We start from the raw sequence: 22869 nt of genomic DNA, 5'->3' as shown, positions 1-22869 counted from the left end.
CAATAGTATTCTTGTACACAAATAACAAACTCAATGATAGAGAAATTAGGGCAACAACAACTTTCACAACAGCAATTGATTTTTTTCTAGTGTTGTTTCATATCCCTCCAACAGGATAAGATACTTCCAACTCCTCTATATCTTTTTTCAACACTAGGTATTGTCAGTTTCTTTAAAAAATATATCTGCCTACTGTGTTAGTTCATTTTCTCCATTGCTGAGACAAAATACTTGATTCCCAAATTAAAGAGGGAAAGGTTTATTTAACTCACAGTTTGTGGAGGTTTCAGTCCATAATCAGCTGGCTCCAAGGTAGGGTGGCAGAAGGGTGACAGATCACGGCAGTGGAAGACAGCAAAAGTAACAAGAGCAAAAAGGGGAGGAGAGAGAGAGCAAGCGTCTTTCCCTCCCTTATGTTGTATGCAGGTTGGCTGCCCCAGGGCGGGTGTAGCACTTATACTCATAATCCCAGCATTGGACCATGGATCAATCACAAAGTGTAGAAGCCTGCCCCCATGACTGCGTGATTCTTTGGGGAGACATCTAGATACAAACCATAACGTTCCACCCTTGGTTCCCCCAAAGACTCATGCACATCCATTCATGCAGAAGACATTTTAGTCTAAGAGATGCCAAAGTCCTAACAGTTTCACTATTGTTGAAAAGTCCAAGTCCTAAGTCTCCTTCAAGATTTAAGGTAAAGTCTTAGTTGTGAGCCCCTGTACAAATGAAGATAAAGTTAAACACTTCCAGCATTCATTGGCATAAGATAAACATTACCATTTCCAAAAGGTACAATGGAGATACAAAGCATTGAGATCAAAGGAAGTCCAAAATCCAGCAGGGCAAACATTAAGTCCTGTAGTTCCATGTGGAACATCCAAGATAATCTGTGGTAAGGTGTGAGCTCTGAAGGGCTTACATGGCTCTGTCCCTACGGCACTTCAGTGGTTGTAGCTCCCGTGGCTTCTCACTTAGCCCTGCTTTGCTCCCTCCTTGCCAGTTTCCTTAGATGATCCATGTTCCTGGCTTTTCCAGCCATTTGGGTTCTCCACTGTACCTTTGGCTTTAACCTCACAGCTTCACATATTGCCCTCTCAAGAGCACACTGTGTGGCCTCCCAGGCCTTCTTCTGAAATCTGGGTGGAAGCCTTTTTAACTTCAGAACTCTTGCATTCTGCATGTGCCTAAACCCAGTGCCATGTGGATGATGCCACGGTCTGCTGCCAGCTGGAGCAGTAGCCAGGCTTTCTTGTCTCTTGGCTGTGGGAAATGAGTGCCTAGATAGCTGAGCACTTTGAACCTGATTCTGAGAAATAAATGCTCTATGCTGCTGCTATTCTGGAACCTGGTGCAGCCCCTGCCATTTTGGAACCTGGTGTGACTGCCACCACCATTCTGGATCATAGTGTGGCTGCTGCCATTCTGGAACATGGTTCTCTGTGGCTTTCTCCTCAGGGCAAAGTCTTTCATTTTTACTGTTTTGAGACTGCAAAGCATGGGAACAGTCTGCTTTTTGTGATGCCTTCAGGCCATCTTTTATATTCTCCTGTTCCTTCTCAGCAGTCAAGATCTCTTCAACTCCATCTTTGCAGTCCACAGCTTTACTGGAACTTTTTTTTTTTTTGTCGTTTTGAGATAGGGTCTTGCTATGCAGTTCAGGCTGGCCTGGAGCTTACTTTGTAGCCCAGGCTGACCTTGAACTTGCAATGATTCTCCTGCCTCAGCCTCTCGAGTGCTGGGATTACAGGCGTGCGCCACCACTCCTGGCTGGATCTTTTTTTTCCTAGCTAAACTCACAACATTTTAACTTATCCTGTTGAACTCTTTGCTCTTGATTCTCAACATAGATCTGGCTGAAAGACCCAACAATAGCCGTATTACTACCTCAACATTCAACTCCCTTGAAATTTCTTCTGCCAGATTAATTAGTCCGCTGCCCCTAATCTTAGTCTCAGGCAAAATCTGTGCACAGGAGCAAAATGCAGACAAACTTTTTTTTTTTTTTTTTTTTTTTTGAGACAGGGTCTCGCTATGCACTTCAGGCTGGCCTTGAACTCACAGAGATCCTCCTGGCTCAGCCTCCCAAGTGCTGGGATTACAGATGTGGACCACCATACCTGGCTGGAACTTTTTTTCTAGCCAAACTCACAACATTTTAAATCATCCTGCTGAACCCTTTTCTCTTGATTCTCAATATAAATCTGGCTAAAAGCCCCCAACAATAGCTGTAGCACTACCTCAACATTTAACTCCCTTGAAATTTCTTCTGCCAGATTAATTAGTCCACTGCTCTTAATCTTAGTCTCAGGTAAAAATTTCTGGACATGAACAAAATGCAGACAAACTTTTTTTTTGTCTTTTTGAGACAGGGTCTTGCTATGCAGTTCAGGCTGGCCTTGAACTCCCTTTGTAGCCTAGGCTGGTTTCGAACTTACAACGATCCTACTGCCTCAGCCTCCTGGTGCTGGGATTACAGGCATGCACCGTCATGCCAGGGCAGACAAACTTTGCCAAGCCATAACATACATCATCTGGAGTGCAGCAGCCAGTGCAGTTGTTCTTCCCAGCAGAAATCTCCCAAGTTTGGTCTCCAATGGCAGGATTTCTATCAGCTTTCTGGTCTTCTGAGCTCTCACCAGAATCTCCCATACAGAACAGCCTAAGGTGTTCCAGTGCTGCTCTTTCACGCTACATCTCTGAACCTTTCCAAACTCTTCCCACAAGCCATTCCCAAAAGCTCTTGAACCACATGGTCAGCTATAGTCATAGCAACGACCCCACTCCTGGTACCAAAATCTATGTTGGTTACTTTTCTCTTCTTGCTGAGACAAAATACTTGATGCCCAAATTAAAGAGGGAAAGGTTTATTTAGCTCACAGTTTGTCGAAGTTTCTGTCTATAATCAGTTAGCTCCAAAGCAGGATGGCATGGCAGAAGGGTGACAATTCATGGTGGTGGAAAAAAGGAAAAGCAACAAGAGCAAAAAGGACAGGAGAGAGAGAGCAAGGCTCTTTCCCTCCTTTATGTTGTATGCAGGCTTCCCACCCCTGGGCGGGTATAGCACATACACCCCTAATCTCAGCTTTAGACCATGAATCAATCCCAAAGTCTAGAAGCCCACCCCTGAGCTATATCCCTGGCAGTTGTGTGCAGTTGACTGCATGAGGCTTTGGGGAGACTAGACACAAACCATAACATGTATGTTATCTCAGGGTGTGTCTTTTACTTGCTATATGTTTGTGATACCTAATAATTTTTAAGTTTAGGAAATTGGCTCACATATATAAGATATTTAATAATTTTCATTACCCTTTCCTCTGTCTCTCAATCCTCGTTTCCCCCTTCCCCATGTGTGTGTGTGTGTATATATATATATATATATATATATATATATATATATATATATTTTTTTTTTTTTTTTTTGTACCAGGAATCAAACTCAGGACCTTGCACTTGCTAGGCAGGCACCGTGCCACTGAGCTATATCCCCGGCCTGTGTATATATATTTTAAACACTTTCATGGAGATATAGTTCACATACCATTTAATTCTCAATAACGTGTACAATTCATTTTTAATATACTCAGGGGCAACTGTCACCACAGACAGTTTTAGAACATTTTCAACACATAAAACAGAAATTCCATATTTTTAGCTATTACCACACAATCTCCTACTCCTAACCTCTCTCTTTAGCCCTAGCAACTACTCATCTTTCTATCTCTATAGATGTTCCTGGTCTAGATATTTCATAGGATTGGGTCACATATTTAGAATTTTTATATCTTCTTCATTCAGCTTTGGTAGTTCATATGTACCTAGGAATCTGTCCATTTCATCTGCATTTTTCATCTTATTAGAATACAAGTTCTTGGGCCGGGGACATAGCTCAGCGACACAGTTCCTGCCTGGCAAGCATGAGGTCGTGAGTTGGATTCAGGTACCAAAAAAATAAAAAGAATGCAAGTTCTTTAAGTATAGATGATCTTTTGGATTTCTGCAGGATCCATTGTAATTTCACCCTTTGCATTTCTATTTTTTTTTTTTTTTCTGGTACCAGGAATCGAACTCACGACCTCATGCTTGTCAGGCAAGCGCTGTGCCGCTGAGCTAAATCCCCAGTGTGCCCCCCCTTTGCATTCCTAATTGCATAGGTTTAAGTCTTTTCCTTCCTTTTTTTTTTTTTTTTGGTAAAGAAAGGCTAAGCATTTGTTGAGTTCATTTAATCTCTCAAAGAACCAACTCTTCAATTCATTGATTCTTTGTATTGTTTTCTTAGTTTCCATTCCATTAATTTTTTTCTGTTTTATAATTTTCTCCCTTGTACGAGCTTTGGACTTGCTGTTTGTTTTGTAGAAGCTTGAGGTTCAACATCAGGTTGTTTATTTGAGCTCACTCTGTTTTCCTGATATGGGAATTCCCCGTTATAAATTTTCCTTGTAAGACTGCTTTCATTGTATCCCATAAGTTCCAGTATGTTGTATTGGCATTATTGCTTAATTGTAGAAACTGTCTAATTTCTTCTTTAATTTCATCTATGACCCACTGCTTGTTCAGGAGGACATTATTTAGTTTCTATGTGTTTTGGGTGCATGTGTTCAGGGATCTTGTAACTAACAGGTCATGCCTACTTTCCCGGCCAGCTTTGCCATGCTCTCTAATCTATGAGTAGAACACTTATGTAGTCTGTGCAAAGTCCCGGATTTGATCTCTAGCACTGAAAAAAAAAGTTCACAGAAAAACCACTCTTATGGTGTAATTATTCCTTGCTGTTAATTTTAGTAGTAACTTTTATTTTAGAAATTTAGCTTTTTTAGGGGCTGAGGATTTAGCTCAGCAGCACAGCGCCTGCCTGGCAAGCACAACGTTGTGAGTTCAATTACCGGTACCGGGGGGAAAAAAAAATTTAGCTTTTTTAACCTCACATTTTTAGTGACTAAAGAATTTCAAATATATTAACTGCTATATTTGTTTTCTTTTCAAGGATAATTTTTTGAACATTTTATTATGGTAATTTAAAAATTGGCTTTTAATTGGTTCATAAAAATTGTGTTCATGGAGTATAATGTTATATGTAAACATTGAATGATATTCAAATCAGGATAGGGATATGTGTCTTCTCACACATTTATCATTTCTTTTTTTTTTTTTTTTTTTTTTTTTGGTTTTTTTCTGGTACTGGGAATCGAACTCACGCCCTCGTGGTTGCCAGGCAGGTGCTGTGCTGCTGAGCTAAATTCCCAGCCCCCTTATCATTTCTTTGTAGTGAAAACATAATTAAAAAATGTAAAGGTTGAACCCATCACCTCAAATTTACAATTAAAATTTTGTTACATGTACAGTAATACCTTCATTCTTGAATGTCTCTGCTTGCAAACAATTCGGTTTGAAAACAAAAGCATTCAGCAAAATTTTGCTTCTATTCACAAACTCTGCATCAGGTGACAAGCATGACCGTGGCCATTTTCCCCACACAAACACAAAAGTAGCCATCTTTCCCCCAATTTTTTTGTTTTTTTTTTCCGGTACTGGGAATCGAACTCATGACCTCACGCTTGCCAGGCAGGTGCTGTGCCACTGAGCTAAATCCCCAGCCCCTTCTTCCCCCAAATTGGAAAACAAATGAAGTTCATAAACTGAGGCACCACTGTATTTGCTTTATTACATATCTGTTTGTACATCAGTACATCAGTCTGTCTTTTAAAATTTAATTAATTATTATTATAATTTTCTTTTTTTTGAGGCAGGGTCTTGCTGTGTAGCCCAGACTGGCCTTGAACTTGTAATGATCCTCCTGCCTTAGCTTCCTAAGTACTCAATTCCAGGCGTGGGCCACCATACCCGGCCCCTATCTTCTTTTTAAAAAATGAATTCTGAAGTTGTACATGTTGCTATATTTTCCTCAGTGTGATCCATGCATTTCATTAAGATGATGTACCTAAGTACATTCTCCCCATAGGAGGAAACTAAGTTCTTAATGATATGAGTGATATGCTTCATATAAATGGTATCATACAGTACATATCTACCTACAACTTGTTTTTTTTGTTCACTAGATCAAAGATTTAAAAAGTTGGATGTTAAAGAGGTACAAACAAATTTTATTTAATAACTACAGATTTTATTCACTAGTTAACTTCAAATAACTAGTGGTGAAACATTTCATCTGAGAGTAGGAGAGAGAGGTAAGCTCCATTTTTAATTTGTGCAGAAGTGACTGGGCCACAGCACAAAGGAGTGGGTAGGGAAGGAGCGCTAGTGGGGCTCCAGGTAAGAGTCTGGGAAGTGAAAATCACAAAGGATTTAAGCGGGTGCTCCAAGAAATGAGGCACGATGCAGTGGGAACTAGGGCTGTATCTGTCATGTGTTTTGGGAGGTGGAGACCTGTGGAATGTGATGATCCATAGTCTTGGGTGGCTCACTCCGGGTGAGGTAATGGTCTGTTCCTGTGGGAAATCCCCAAGGCGCGGTCCATTGCTGGTGGAAGAGGACCACTTGCAAGTAAAAGGCAATGGGCAGACCCATTTGCAGCTGAAAGGGAGTTGGGCAGGTTTGCTGTTTTGGAAAAGGGAAAAAGTAAATAAACCAAGCTTGTGTTCTGAAGGTGCAGTTTTCTTTAAAGTACAATTTTTTTTGGTACCAGAAATCGAACTCAGGACCTTGCGCTTGCTAGGCACGCGCTTGTGCCGCTGAGCTATATCCCCGGCTAAAGTACAATTTTTAAAATCTCAAATTTTCTTTTCTGCTTTCTCCCAGCTTTACTACTTCTTCCGCATGTCCCCCTCACCAACAGTGCTGAGCAGCACTGTCTCCCTTTGCCCCCTTATCCATGCTTGACGTTTTCAGTCTTAAAAATTGTTGTTTTATGAGTTAAAATAATTTTTATTTATTTTTAATTTTTTGTAGTCTTAGAGAGTGTGAACCCAGGGCTTTTCCACTGAGCTACATCCCCAATCCTTAAATTTTTTTTGTTTTTGTTTTTGAGACAGGGTTTTGCTAAGTGGCTAAATTGCCCAGGCTTAGGCTCAAGTTTGCCATCCTCTTGCCTCAGACTCCCAGAGTGCTGGGATTACAGGTGTGTTCAGTCATCCAGAAAATAATTTTTAGTGCACATTTTCTTGATACTTAGACTGAATTTTTTCATATTATTATTTCTTAACACAATATGTATCTATTTCTTTTTTTTTTTTGGTACTGGAAGTCGAACTCAGGACCTTGTGCTTGCCAGGCAGGCACTGTGGCACTGAGCTATATCCCCAGCCTTGTATCTGTATTTCTGCTAAAAATTACAAAATAATATGTAGATGAAGAAGCTTATGTTCCCTAAAGGACAACAAATCTATCCGTTGATTCTCCTTTACTGTTTTGAAAGCTTCGAAAAAGCTAGAATGACTTTTAATACTTGGTGGTCAGATTCTTTGAATAGCTTTTTCTTAGTTTGTATGGACAAAAATCATTTGCATTAGCACAAGTTGAGCACCATCTTGAAATGCTCCAAAGTTGAAACTTTTTAAAGTCCTGATCACATAGGAGGAAATATGACTCCCCACCTGCTAGATCTCAGATGTACGGAGTTTGTGTCCCCTGAAATTGAAGAATGAATTATAAAGGATAAAGGAGGTTAAGAGTAGGAAAGGTTAGTTGGGGAATAGGAGTAGCTCCTGCAAGACAGGAGGGGTCCTGAGTTGGTTGTCCATGGCCTCTCAATTCAGAATTATTTATAGGCAAGTAGGCACAGGACTGCTTCAGTTTAGTGGTCACCTATCACAGGTGACTGTAGATTAAAAATGACCAGTTGGGATTCAGGTTCTCTCATCTAGTTCTTTCACACAGTGTTTATAGTAAACTGGGATCTCAGAAGGAACTGGTTAAATTATAATTATATTATAATTTCCTCAGAATTCAGAACCTTAGTGGGGAGTGAGTTGCATTCCAGGCTGCCTGTGGAAATTAATTCTTTATAAGGCAGCCTGGAATGCAGCCCACTCCCTACAAAGCTGCTGAAGAGAGGATGCAGTCTATCTGTATGGGTGGTCCCACCCACTGTTATCTCAGGCCCTCCACTAGCCAGCTAGCTAACTCATTGTCTTCTACACTGACATAATGTCTCCCAAGTAGAAAATTCCATACTTCAATCTCTTGTGGTGACCATTGTGGTTGAAATTACTTTTAGGCTATATTTTAGGCTATGTATATAATAAGCCATATATGAAACAAATGAATTTTGTGTTTATACTTTAGTCCCATCCTCAAGATACCTTATCATATATGTGCAAATATTCCAAAATCTGAAGAAAATCCAAAACCTGAGATGATTTTAGTGCCAAGTATTTTGGATAAGGGATACTCAACCTAGGGTAATTTTCAACAAGTTATTGAGATGTAAAACTACTCAAAGGCAGTAGAAGACTGAGACTATTACAGAATCAGATTATGCAGTAGGACATAGCAGGCAACAGGTTCTGTTCTGTTCTGTAGAAGCTTCAGCAATTTACTTTTTTTCCGCCTGACATAATGTAATTGAAACCTAGCACACTGTCTTGTTCGAAGTGAGACCTCAGTAAATTTGAGTGAAATTTTTTATTAAGAGAATGAAAGCAAGGTAATTGAGAATTTATAGTATGTATGTGTTGTATCTAGATTGACCTTTACCTTTTCCTTAGGCCTCTCATGGCGCTTGGGAGCATTTTTATAGGTGTTTGGTAATTGTTTGACTGAATTGAACCATGTTCAAGCATGCTTTTAATTAATATCCCTAACTGGAGAAACATGTATGTCATGAGAAAGCAGGTTTGTTTTGTTTATATTATTTATCATGTTTTCAGACTGGGTCTAGCAAGGAAACTGGTGGCTTTGCAAATGGCTAGATTGGGTGTTTCCTTTATAGTCCAGGTTGTGTGGTTATAGCTAAATAAAAAAATCCTGCTTTTTTATAGCTCATGACATGATATATAACTAGAATAATCCATTGCTTTAAAACAATGTTTATGTGGTTTTTAGAGTTAGTGTTCAACAAAAATCTCCTCTTAAATAACTAAAAATATGCAGGGGCTAATGCACACTGTGAAATGAAGGAGAAAGCAGCTTAGGTTTGCGGTGTAGTCTGAGCTGGGTGTAACCTAACTAGCTAGAGGATATGCAATTCCTGATTGACAGCAGGACCAGCATTATGCAGATTTTGTCTGGGAGAACACCCAGCTCAGAAACAGTGATTAGATCTCAGTTAGGAATCCTTGCTTTCACCACTCATGTATCTTTTAGTTTTTTGTATACTGAATTTGTAACTAAATAGCACAAAACAGTTCTTCCTTTGTTTTAATTAAAGTGATAACTGCAGTGCAGTTTCAGTCTCTCAGCCAGGCATACATGTGTGGAAATTCGATATTCTCACTAAATTAGCTAATTTTTAGCCGTGTTTCATGCTTATCTCTAGACCTTTGCGCATTAAATCCTATCTCGAGCGGTTTGCTTCATACACAAGTGTGTTTTGCTTGTGCCTTCCTGTCTTCAGAGAGAAGCTTTATGTAGGTCAGGCTTGGTTTAAGCAGATTTCCTGAACCTGCGTCAGCTTAAGCTGGAGGAATTTTAATAAACCCTCCCCTGTAGGCGTGGGCCTAAATGAGGCTAGCCTAGTTAAGCCTGATCTTTTTTCTGTTTGTGAAAAGAGCTGAGCAGAGCTGAAAGCTGCGTGGTGTTTTCAGATACTGCCTACTTAATTTGAAAAGAACAATGGTAGGAAAGGCTAGATCTTCCAATTTTACCTTATCTGAAAAGCTTGATTTACTAAAGCTTGTGAAGCCATATGTGAAAATTCTCGAAGAACACACTAATAAACATTCAGTGATAGTGGAAAAGAATAGATGTTGGGATATCATAGCAGTTAACTATAATGCAATTGGAGTAGACCGCCCTCCTCGAACAGCGCAGGGCCTACGAACCCTTTACAAAAGGCTCAAAGAATATGCCAAACAGGAGCTATTGCAGCAAAAAGAGGCCCAATCAGATTTTAAAAGCAATATTTCTGAGCCAACCAAGAAAGTTATGGAGATGATTCCCCAGATTTCCAGTTTTTGCCTGGTAAGAGACAGGAACCACATACAAAGGTAAGCTTTATTTTATTTTGTTGTGGAAAATTATGGCGCCTCCTATCTATTGGGTTTTGGCTTAGCTGTGATAGAGATATGCATAGTAAGCATCCCCACAACGGGAGCAATGAATAGTGTCTTTGTTTTGCTTTCTTAAAAAAAGAAAAGTGAGGCTATAAGGAATTTTTCTGCTGCATTTGATTTAAGCCACTTTTTAACTGTCTTCCCCTCCCCCTTCCCTTCTGTGATTTCTGAAAAGTAAAGGTTAGGGAGGAATAAATGGGATGAAATTTATGACATCACTTCATAAACTTTTTAAGCTTTAAAATTATTTAATTTGCTTCAGAGAGATAATTTTTTATTTAGGGTTACATTTCATGGGATGTTTGGATTTTATATAAAATGTATATGAAGTTAACAGTGGCAGACAAATGGAGTGCTTTTTTGTGAATTGTTATACTCTACACTGCATTGAACATAGAACTAAAATCAATAGTAAAGTAGTTATTAATGATATGATTATATGAAAACAGGTTAAATTATTTTTAGAACATTTAAAATAAAATGAACACAACTCTAGGGAATTAATGCCTAACTGGAGATTAAGATAATAAAATTAAAAGTTTTTGTTTTTATTCATTAATGGTCTAGTTTCACTTTGGTCTTGGGTCAGACAAGAAAGTTAAGGTTTCTCATACTGCCTTGCAAGGATATCAAACTATGAATTTTAACATACCCATTTTAGCAAGCGAGTTCTTTTAGGGTTAAAAGTATTTTGGGCTTAAATTTGTGCTCTGTATAACTAATATTTACCTGAGAATCTTCAAAACTATTATCTTGCTACTAATTCAAATTTCAACCCTTGGCAGAAGATAAAAAATGGCAGCTGCATTCTTCTGAACCATTTAGGGTAATATAAACAAACTGTAAATTCCGTGTTGGTTGAGGGGCCTTTTGAACAAAGCTTTATACAGTGTGCTTTCCTTCTTGTAGGAGAGGCATTATATAAGCAGCATTATTGATTACCTGTGAAATTTCTCTGAATTTAGGCAAGAAACAGGAGAAAAACTTTTTAGCCAAGTGTAGCTGTTATTTTTGTAACTTACTGGGAAAATATTTTTCAACCTAGCTTCTTAGCATACACTGCTTGTTTCTGTTAGGTAGTTTAGTAAAAAAAATATTGCCATTGGGCCCAGGACATGGGTATATAGTGGATTAATATTTGAGGCCACTAATTAAATTATTCACTGATGACAAATGATGAGAATGTAATATACTGGATTTTCTAATAAACTCCACAGTAAAATTGTTTTATGTTTTGATGTTTATTTAAAATTTCCACCCTATACCTCCCCCCAAAAAACTATGTAGAAATATGGCTTTTGCGTTGCAGGTATTTCTAAAACTGTACTTTTAGTTATTAAATTTAGTTTTTTATAATTTGAAAACCACGCATAGAAACTTTAGATAGTTGCATATTTTAAAAATACAATGAGTATAGAAGAGAAATAAATACGCAAGTATTTTTACATTGTGACCATTTCTATGTATACCTATACAAAATATACACACACACACACACACACACACATATATACACACATACACAATTTTTTAGGACACCAATATTTCTCTGATAAAAATGGATTATAATTGATTTATATATTTCTTTACATAAATACTAGTTTATGTAAATAATACTAGTTTTTTAGATTTTATTATTTAAATAATACTATTTAAATAATACTAGTTTTTAAAATAATACTAGTGTTTTAGATTTTGAAGAGAAAAATACAAGAAATGTAACATTTAAATCTTATATTAGTGTCTGCATTGGTGTTTTCTCCATATTAACTTAATCATTAAATATGCTTATATCTTTAATGTGCTTATACTTATTTAGTTGACATCATCTTGACTCAATAATTATCTCAGAAGTTTATAATTCTGTAATCTTAATTATGTTTCTAAATAAATATGACCTAATCTCACCAGTTGCTTCTTTGTAAGGAAATATTACTCTTGTATTACTTAATTTATTTAAAAATGCATAATTTTTTAGTCTAGTTCTATAACTCATTATGTCTTTATTTTTATCTCTCTCTAATATCAGATTACTTTGTTTTTGTAACCTGTTTGATCCTCTTAAATTTAGATTCATAAATTTATAAGACCTTTATCATTTTTGTGAACTTTTCTAAAGCTTTGTAAAAAAAACTTTTTTATGCCTTATTTGTAATGTTTTAACTAAAATGGAATGGAATATTCCAGATATAAGCATATTTTTAATTTACTTGGGTATATAATAACTATGTTTATGCTCTATGTACTTATTTGGAATGGTAATTATGTAGAATTAGAATTTTCATCTGTATCTTTAACCTTTTCCCATTCTAGATTTTAATAGAGATGTTAATAGAAGCAAATCTTGCCAATTTGAATTACTTTTATAGAGCATTATTTTGTCTTTGGAAAGCATAAAATGACAAAAAAGAAAGAGACAAGAACAAAAACTAAAGAATTCATATAATCTATGAGGAGATTACTATGTACTTTCTGTATATCTTGTTCAATTCTTTCATTTAAATCTCTTAGGCAGATATCCAATTTAGTGCCAACAATGACATATGGGGTGTTTTAATTTTTTTTCCCTTATGTTGTACTTGAATTTACTCCAGCATTTTAATTTTCCAAGTAGAATTATTGTTAATGATGTTACTTATCATTTATAAAATGTCCTCTAAATAATGTTGACATAGTTTTATTAATATCCTAAAATTAGTAAGAGTTAAAAGTCTTTTCTCCTGTAACTTCTATTTTTAAGTTAGGCAGAAGTATAAATTGAGAAAAAAACTTAAAGAAGGTTATATATTGTTAACAGCTTCATATACACATGAAGCTGTTTTTTTAAACAGAATTTTAAAGTGCATTGTGTTTATAAAGTCAAAACAAATATGATGCCAAAGTTAAAGTTATACTAAAACTTTTGTTGGCTCTATTAGGAATGCATGTTATGAACATTTTTATAAATTTAATAAACTATATCTATGTAAGGCATTTAGAAACAGTGTACTTAAAAATCATTTTATTTGTTCATTCATGTATTCAGCATATAGTGAACACCTACTGTGCTTTAAGGACAGTGCAGTATTATGCTAGGTGCTGGGTCTATAGTGATGGATAAAAACCCTTGTTCCTGTGAACTTTTAACTCATATAATGTTCAGGATAGGAAAAGGAGAAATGCCATCCTATCTGAAATTGTATAAGTAGGCTAATTCCTAGACTTTTGGGCATACTCCTGAACCATATATATATTTGGGCAAATGGAGAAATCATTACCTTCCATAGATGGTTTTCTGCTACTTTCTTAGAAGTGATAGGTCTTGACTTTTTGATCACTCATGGAGAACAGAAGCAGGAGGTCTATAGCTAAGGTGTGGGAATAGCAAGACCTACAGTGCATGAAAGAACTCTTTATACCGTTTAAAACCAGAAAGGGTTATAGGGACGATTGATGTTTCTTTGAGAAAATTAAAAATGGATTTTATTTGTTTTCCTCATTAGCCTTCTAAAATACTTGTAATTTCCTGTCCTTCAAAAAGCCTAATGAAAAGTTAAGGATGGAAGGCTAAGGAAGTCAGTGGTAGAACACTTCTCTGGCATGTCACAGGACCTGAACTCAATCCACAGCACCACAAAGCAAAACTAAAGAAAAGGTTAAGTATAGAGTAGTCTATATGTATTTATTTTTCACATCTTAATCTTAACATTTTTCACATATTAATCTCAGGATTCAACTTTTGTTTCATAATTTTTGTTATGACTTTATAATTTAATGTGTATTGAATATGAAATTATGCTATAAATATACTCATCATTTGATTTATATTTTATAATGCTTTTCTTATGTGCTATAGTGCAAACTTGGATGAGGCTGCACAAGCTGGTACCAGTTCACTACAGATAATGTTGGATCACCATCCTGTTGCTATTACAGTGGAGGTAAAGCAAGAAGAAGATATTAAACCACCTCCTCCACTGGTTTTAAATCCTCAACCTAGTAATACTTTAGAACAAAGAGAAGAACATGAGTTAATACATGTTATGGAAAGATCTTTGTCACCATCACTTTCCTCTGTTGATATGAGAATGACATCGTCTCCATCTTCTCTTCCAAGGAGAGATGATTTTTTTCGTCATGAGAGTGGAGAACACGTTAGGTCACTATCAGGGTATGATCCTCAGATCCTGCAAATGTTGAAAGAGGAGCATCAGATAATTTTAGAAAATCAAAAAAATTTTGGATTGTATGTTCAGGAAAAGAGGGATGGATTGAAAAGAAGGCAGCAGCTAGAGGAAGAGCTACTAAGAGCAAAAATTGAAGTGGAGAAGCTGAAAGCAATTCGCTTACGACATGATCTACCTGAATATAATAGTCTCTAAGATATTTTTTGCAGTCTTATAATTAGATCATTTTAATTTTGGCCAAATTTAATTTGGGAATATCCTGAAGCAGAATGCATGGTCTTAAATATTGCTGATATCTATTGTGCACAATTTTTTTACATGATTTTCTTTTTAAATTTTGACTTATTTAATATTTTTCTTAGATATTCAGACTTACTGATGGGTCTCTGTGGTAAAATTTTTCATTTGTCTTCCCTCTGTCTTTTCCCTGATAGCCTTACAGGAGATTTTAAAATTTTCATCATTAGAATGTACACAAAGTTGTGTACAAATGTATATTTTCTTTCAAAGTTGTGAGTCTTCAGCATTTTTACTTAGAACTTTGAAAACTATAATTAAAATTTTTTGGTTTAGGTTTTGTTTTGTTTTTTTTTTTTGAGAGAAGATCTTGCTATGTAGCCCAGCCTGGCCTTGAACTTGCTATGAACTTATGATAGCAAGTTCAAAATTTTGTTCTCACTGACCTCAAACTTTCGATTCTTCTGTTTTAGCCTTCTGAGTGCTGGGATTACAGGCATGCCCTACTATGACCAGCTTATAATTAAAGAGTTTTAAATTGGTCCAATTTAGAAGCTATACTAATAACAAGAAACTTACCTGTATGGACCTTTTTAATGTTTTCATTTTTTGAAGGACCGAGTCCTAAATTTTCAAGGTGGGAGTTTTTTTTTTTTTTTTGAGACAGGGTCCCGCTATGCAGTTCAGGCTGGCCTTGAGCTCACTTTGTAGCCCAGGCTGGTCTTGAACTCGCAACGATCCTCCTGCCTCAGCCTCCTGAGTGCTGGGATTACAGGCGTGCACCACCACGCCTGGCCCAAGGTGGAAGATATGTGGAAAAGACTTTTTTTCACCTTTTCAGTTTAGAAATAATGGAACTGAGGTCCAGGGAGAACTTGAGGTAATAAAATTATGGCAGAGCAAGGACACTAATTTTTTATGGTAATTTTCTCCCCGTTTGTTATATAGAGGATTAGCCTACTAAAATGTTCTCCAAATTGAAAAATTAGAAGAATTTACTTCATTAAAATTGCTTTTATAGATTTTTAGGTTATGAAATCAAGGGAATTGTATCATTACCCCATCTTTCCTTTATTTATTTATTTATTTTTTGAGACAGGGCATCACTAGGTAGTTCAGGCTGGCCTTGAGTTCATTATGTAGCCCAGGCAGGCCCCTAACTTGAGGCAATCCTCCTGCCTCAGCCTTTGAGTGCTGGGATTATAGACATGCACCACCACACCTGACTCTCCTCTCTTTATTATCTTACAAAATTACAACATATATTATTAAAGCTACTATAGTGTATGTGTGTGTATATATATTTAATAATATACTTACATATACATATATACTTAGATATATACTTATGTACACATTATATATGTACTTATATGTATATGTATAATGTATGTAATATCTATCTGTCTATCTACCTATCTATATATCTTCTATGTATCTATTCATTTATGTTTGGTGCTAAGGGTTAAACCAGGCCCTGCAGGTGCTAGGCAAGTTCTATATCACTGAGCCACACCCTCAGCCCTATGCTATTATTATATTTTGATGGTGTGATTTAAGGTTTTGTCTTTATTTTAAATGCCATTCTGGGGAGAATTTCTTTCACAGTAAAAATCAGAATAAAAAGATGAAAATCTTACTTAGAATGAAAATGTAAAAAATTCAGTACTTGTTTGTAATTGATGATATAATCTGGTAGCCTTTTGGGGTAAATGCTGCTATTTTAGTATTTGTCTCCCTTCCAAGTATTAATCAGGCCCGACCCTGCTTAGCTTCCCAGATTGGGCACATTCAGGGTGGTATGGCCATAGACATATTTTAGTATTTGTGTAAATAAAACCTTGAGTTTTAAAGCAAACATATTAAAGTTTTGATTAACTTTTACTGTGTGTATTCCTGAAGGATTTCTATATTTGCTGGAATCTTGTTGAAGAAGGATTTTAACCCAAGCTTTGGAAGAGAGAATGTAGCATTTCAGCAGTATTGGGGCGAAAGGGTGTTTGAAGTTAGTGAGGACTCGAAAAAAGGCAAAGAGAACAGGAAAAGTGGATCAGAGTATTCAAGTGCAGGTTCACTGCTAACCAGATGATTTCAAGTGAGTGTGGAGAAAATTTATTTGGTATCTTGGACTAGGGCATCTCTCTGGATTAAATAGGGTTGCTTCCGTTGAGCTCATGCGGAAATTTTACGTATAAGAATAAGCTAAGTGTCTGAATTTTATGTGACAATTTCTGATTTAAAAATGCTTATAAGTAATTGAAAAATGATTTTCAAACAGACCTGGGGGTGGGTCACATTCCTCAGTGAGCCTTCATTTTGTGGCCTTGAGAGTAGAGCAGTGTGCCCAAGTATAGATCTGGAGCAGCAGCAGCAGCAGCACTTGAAAACTAGTTCGAAATCACATTCATTCCAGTTGAATCAGAAGCTCTGGAGATGGGACCTGTTCCCTTTCAGAGATACTGAAGCTAGTTCAACTTTGAAAGCAATGCAATAGAGTAATTCAGAATTTAGTATGGTGCCTAACTCATGCTAGAATCTCAAATATTTTTCTGAAAAGCAAAATGAGTGAAAGTGAATTGAGAGATACCAATTTGGATGTTGGTTGATGCCAGATTATAGGTTACATTGACTCCTGCTTTTAAGGACTCAGACAACCGAATGTATGGTAGGTAGCCATTGATGGCTTTTGATTATGGAGATATGATTAAAGCTGGTTCTTACAAAGAGTGTTACAATTGCATTTAGGAATAGGCATTGTAGTGAGAGGAAATTAAATCAGAAATTTAGGTTATGGCTATGGAAATAGAAAAAGGGAATTTTCATGGGTACTATTTTAGCCTGTTGATTACTTAATTTCATTGGTTAAACTAATAGAACACATGCTGGGTGTGGTGGTGCATGCCTGTAATCACAGCACTCAGGAGGCTGAGGCAGGAGGATCCTTGTGAATTTGAGACAAGTCTGGGCTACAAAGTGAACTCAAGACCAGCCTGAGCTGCATAGTGAGACCCTGTCTCAAAAAGACCAAAAAAAAAAACAAAAAAAAAAACATTTTTATATCTGCTGTTAGAATTAGGTTTTTTATTATAAAAATATCTTGAACATATATTCCTTTGACAATTTTATCTCTTTAATCTGGCCTATGACTTTGCTTTGAGTGTAGTGAATGTTCCAAATTGAGGTAATACTTTTATTATATGACTCTAATAAGTACATCTTTACAGTAGAAAGCTTTAACTTTTTCAAATTATTGAAAGTAAATTACTATTCAAACTTTTATTTATTTATAATTTGAGAATGTTGCCACTTAAAATTGATAATATTCAACTTGAGTGTTCACTTTGTACAGTGAAATCACTTTTCCAGAGTGTGTATAGTGTAATATTAATTCTGTGAGATATTTCTAGAAAATAGTTCTGTGTTCAAAAAGTACATGTATCTTTTTTGATGGTTTGGTTCTGAAATCAGTGTGCAAGGTAGAAAATTTATGTATATACAAAGTTGCCTTTGAACGTCCTTTGCTGCTCATAAAATAGTATAAACATAATTTGTTACAATCATTTTTATCCACCATTGTTTGAGCTTGCTATATCTTTGGTTGTGTCAGATGTCCTACTCATTAGCATTAGGGAATGTATACAAAAAAAACCCTTATTCTTGTTTTTAGGCACCAGAATTACATTCATTGCAGTGTTTACTGCAGCAATTTTTCTGAGTCAATCTTGTCTAATTTTAGTTGGCGAAAGTTTAAATGAATATAATTCTGCTCCATTCCCTTACCACCTCCCTCATGGAAGCATGATTACCATACCACAATTTATGGGAAATTTTGGTTTAAGAAATTACTTATTTGACCACAGAATCCTTTTTAGAGTCTGTTGACTGTTGCAGAGCATGTTAGGGAAATTCTGAGCTAACTGTTCCCTTTATTTATTTATTTAATTTTTAGTCAGGGACTTGCTATATGGTCAGCCAGGCCTTGAACTCACTTTGCAGCCCAGGCTTGCCTTGAACTCACAGCAGTCCTCCTGCCTCAGCCTCCTGAATGCTGGGATTGCAGGCATGTGCTACCACACCTGGCTGTTCCTTTTTTTAAAATATTGAGACTTTGAGTTTGGGGACTACTTACCGACTGTACTTGTAGTTTTTGTTGAGGACAAGTTTAAGGGGCATATAGTGGAGGAAATTCAGGTGGAGCAGTGGAATATACACTGACACTTCCAGATATCTGTATACTGTAGACAGCTGTTTGAGAGCTTATGTACAAAATGTAATGCTGGGAAAATAGAGTGATTTGATTTTAGACTTGATTCTGTAGAAATATTTTAAATTGGGAAAAAAGTCAAAAGATCAGTGGTTAGGTTACTTTTGCCACCTTTTTTTCTTACAGATATGAACTTAAATGAATGTTATGATGACTTACAGTTTTCTAAACAAAGTATGATTTATAGTGGCATTCTAAAAAAACCTTTTCATTTCTAAAAATGACGGCTTTCTTGAAATTGTTTATTTTGTGTAATGAGCAACTTAGTGTTACTTCATTTTGAAATTCTTCCATTTTTACTTATGTGAAAATGTTTAAAGTTATTTTCCATGTGCCTTTTTTTAGAATAATGTCAAGTTTTAGATAGGTATGTTTAAATATTTTAGAGTGCAATAAATTGTATTTAATACATATTGTTGATGGTTAAATAAATGATTTGTTAATAATGTTAAGTACAAGATAATACATTGTTCTTTACCCTTTTTTGTTGCCATAAGACAAAGAATTCAGTACAATAGAGGTAAATTTTTTTAATGCGGTATGATGGAATTTATTTAGGTGGTTGTATTGTAACAGGTACCAAATGTACCTTATCTCTCATATTTCTTTTTTCAAATGTTAAGATCCATAAATTCTCACTCAGTGGTGAACTTAATTGTACTTAAAGATAATTAAATGAAATATGGTTGCATACTTAAAAATACAAGAGTAAATTTGTTAAATGTACAACCTAATTAAACATTAACAGAATCCTGTTTTTATATATACTTTGAGGTATTTAATGAATTTTATGTATCTTTTAAATTGATTAAAATTAGTAGCTATACCTTGAAATTGTATTATTTAAAATTTTAAAGTGCTTTGTAAATAGTGGAACGCAAAATGAATAAGTAAATGCCAATAAAGATACCATTCAAGTCAGCCAAGCAATTTGGATCAAAATTTTATTTTACTTGGTCATCAGTGTTTTACAGTTATGTGTAAATTCCCCTCTATTTGAAGAATCCCCCTCTGTTCCCCTTTGAAGAAGCATACAGAAAAAGTTGAAAACACTTTGTAGTAAAATTCATGTCCCTACCACCCAGATTTTGCAATTTTATGTTTTGTTATATTTGCTTTATTACATATTTATCCATCTGTGTATCCAACTCAGTATTTCTGAAGAGAAAAGGTCATTTTAAAAAAAAGTTGCATGCTAGTAGCCCCAGTGCATGGGATACCAAGGCAAGAAGATTGCTGTGTGTGCTGCAGGTTTGAGGCCAGTCAGGGCTACATAGTGTGTTCAAGGCCAATTTGACTACGGACCAAGACTTTCTCTCAAAAAAAGCAAAAAATATAAAAATAATAAAACATGTTGGAGAACTAGACTAGTTTACCCCTTAATTCTTCCGTATATGTATTATTAACTAAAGTTCAATATTTGTGTATTTTTTAAGGTAAAATTTGTGTACAGTGAAGTGCACAAATCTTAAATGTACCATTGTTTGTTCAAACTATGTCAAGATTTAGAATGCGGCCGAGTGTGGTGGTGCACGCCCGTAACCCCAGAGCTGGCAGGAGGCTAAGGCAGGATCACCACGAATTTGACCATGAGTTCAAGGCCAGCCTGGGATACATAGTGAATTCAAGGCCAGCCTGAATTGCATAGCAAGATCTTGTCTCAAAAAAAAAAAAAAAAAAAGGGCTAGAGATATAGCTCAGTGGTAGAGAAATTACCTAGCATATGTGAGGTCCTAGGTTCATTTCGCATTATCAGTGGGAGTGTGGGCCGGGGGGGGAGGGTGGGATGGGAAGATGGGAAGTTCCTAGTTATTCCCCTGGGACCTCAGGGAACCACTGTTTTAATTGTTTAAAAATCATAGATAAGTTTGCCTGTTTGGGGAAATCATGTCATTGGGATTATGTAGTATACACTTTCCCCCCATCTTAATGTCTTTAATGCTCATCTGTTTTAATCTATTCTCTTGAGTGGTTCATTCCTTTCTATTGCTGAGTGGTATTCATTTGTATAACTTTACTAGTTTATACATTTATTTTTGGTCAACCTCTGGGCAATTTCCAGGTTTTGTCAATTTTGTATAAAGTTTTATAGATACTCTTATACAAGTTTATTGTGGACACAGGCTAGATTAGGGAATATACACATTTAATCTTTAAGAAACTGCTAGACCTTTATCCAAAATAATTGGATCGTTTTATACTTTCATCAGAAGTATGAGTTTATTTGACAAATGTAGTCATTCTGAAAGTTATCTTTAGTGCAAAGAAATACCTTCTGGGTTCATTTTATATATAATGATGCATACTTAATTGACATTCAGTTTTTTAAAATTAGGTAAAAACTGGGTGATTATCAGTTTGAAGGGGTTATATATAGATGTTTGTATATTTTTTAGTGTAATAAAAACTTTCAATCTTAAATTTATGTTGCATTTATGTTAATGCATATTAAAAGTTCTGGCAGTTTTTGGTAATTTTAAACTGCAAAAACAGTGTAAGAGTGTTTATTGAATTTGATCATATGAGATGTTTTAAATTTCATTGAACTGTTGAAAACAACTTGCATATTTAAAATTATTAGGGCACAGAAGAATATTAAAGGCTTGAGTTTATAGGACGTATAAATTCTTTGCTTAAGAATCATTCATTAAGATGATAGTGCCCATTATTAGTAGTGTTAGGTGATATTATCTTAAAGTATGGTTTTAAGCATTCTTGCCTTGTGAATCTTGCTGGTAGTCTTTGAAATCTCTTGCTTGTGCAGACCATCTGGGAATAGTCTTATAGTGTGGAGGGAGAGATTGATTAGACACAAGTTTAGAATTAAAAATTATTAGAGTGCACACACATAGAGTGCAACATAAATAACTTAGACCTCTGCAAGGTCTTAAACACAAGTTTAGAATTAAAAATTATTAGCGTGAAAATTTCAGATGTTTAAGTTGGGACATAGTAAATCAGTCAGTATTTTCTATAATATAAGTAAGCTAGATGTAGGAGGTTATGTTCCATGATCCCATATTCCCAGTGGTCTTCAGTTTGCTAACCTAATGCTCACAAGTCTGTTAGGTAGGCAGTAGTATTACTTTCATTTTATAGAGTCATAAACTGGCACAAAGTGGTTAAGTACTTAGTTCAGGGTCATCTAGTTAATAAGTGGCAGACTCAAGACTCAAAATCAGGCAGGCTGGCTCCATAATTTGCTCTGCTGCTCTGCAAAAGAAGAGTATATACAAGTCTGAAAGTCTTACGCTCTTTCAAAGTTAATTATAAAGCATTTCTGATTTCTCAGAATTTATTATCTTTTGTTCTGTTTAGCTTTTTGAGGGGAGTGGGCATGGAAGGTCTTAGACATAACAATCATCTTTTAGACCCAGAGAATACAAGAGTACTTGATAGGCATTGTTTTCCCCAGCCATTTTGATGAGACATTCCTTTTTGCTCCTGCCTTAAGGCAATCATGAACTATTTAAAGGGGAATTATTTCTTCTTTTGGATAACCTAGTAAAAAACAAGTTTTTAAAATGTGGAAAGTACCAGTGCATAGTGACTGTACCTGTTAGAAAAATATAAAAAGAATACTAATTAAAATTGGCTAACATTACACACCACAAAATTGTTTAGAGTTCACATATTGATAAAAGGCCAGGCTTGGTGGTGTCCGGTAATCCCAGCCTTGAAAACTGAGGCAGGAGGATCACAAGTTTCAGTCTTTCCTTTGCAACTTAGTGACCTAGTGAGACCCTTTCTCAAAATAATAAAAAGGCTGGCAATGTAGCTCAGTGTGAAGGCCCATGGTTCAATCTCGAGTCCTGATAAAACTGAGCAAAATATTCCATGTTATGTTTTGTTTTGTTTTGTTTTGTTTTTGAGACATGGTTTTACTATATAGTTCAGGCTGGCCTTGAACTCACTGTTTAGCCCAGAGTGGCCTTCAGTTTGTGGTGATCCTCCTGCCTCAGCCTCCCTGAGTATTTGGATTATAGACATGCACCACTGCACCCAGTTTCCATGTTTTTTTTTTTTTTTT

General features: G+C 35.9%; 2 protein-coding genes across 2 annotated transcripts in view; both read left to right on the top strand.

Annotated features, from left to right (window-relative positions):
* Window positions 1–22869, top strand: part of Rad54b (RAD54 homolog B (S. cerevisiae)) — an 87705-nt gene that overhangs the window by 21086 nt on the left and 43750 nt on the right. The gene's annotated exons all lie outside the window — the stretch shown is intronic.
* On the top strand, window positions 9637–15088 carry Fsbp (fibrinogen silencer binding protein). Its single transcript, XM_005381807.2, has 2 exons — window positions 9637–10106; window positions 14008–15088. Exons 1-2 carry the CDS (start codon window positions 9733–9735, stop codon window positions 14531–14533), a joined length of 900 nt encoding a protein of 299 aa, XP_005381864.1. The 5' UTR covers window positions 9637–9732; the 3' UTR covers window positions 14534–15088.

The sequence above is a fragment of the Chinchilla lanigera genome, unplaced genomic scaffold (assembly GCF_000276665.1).
Source record: "Chinchilla lanigera isolate Chin_1 unplaced genomic scaffold, ChiLan1.0 scaffold00016, whole genome shotgun sequence".
NCBI classification, from domain to species: Eukaryota; Metazoa; Chordata; class Mammalia; order Rodentia; family Chinchillidae; genus Chinchilla; species Chinchilla lanigera.
Note: the sequence above shows the minus strand (reverse complement) of the source record. Positions and strands in the feature narration are given on the sequence as shown.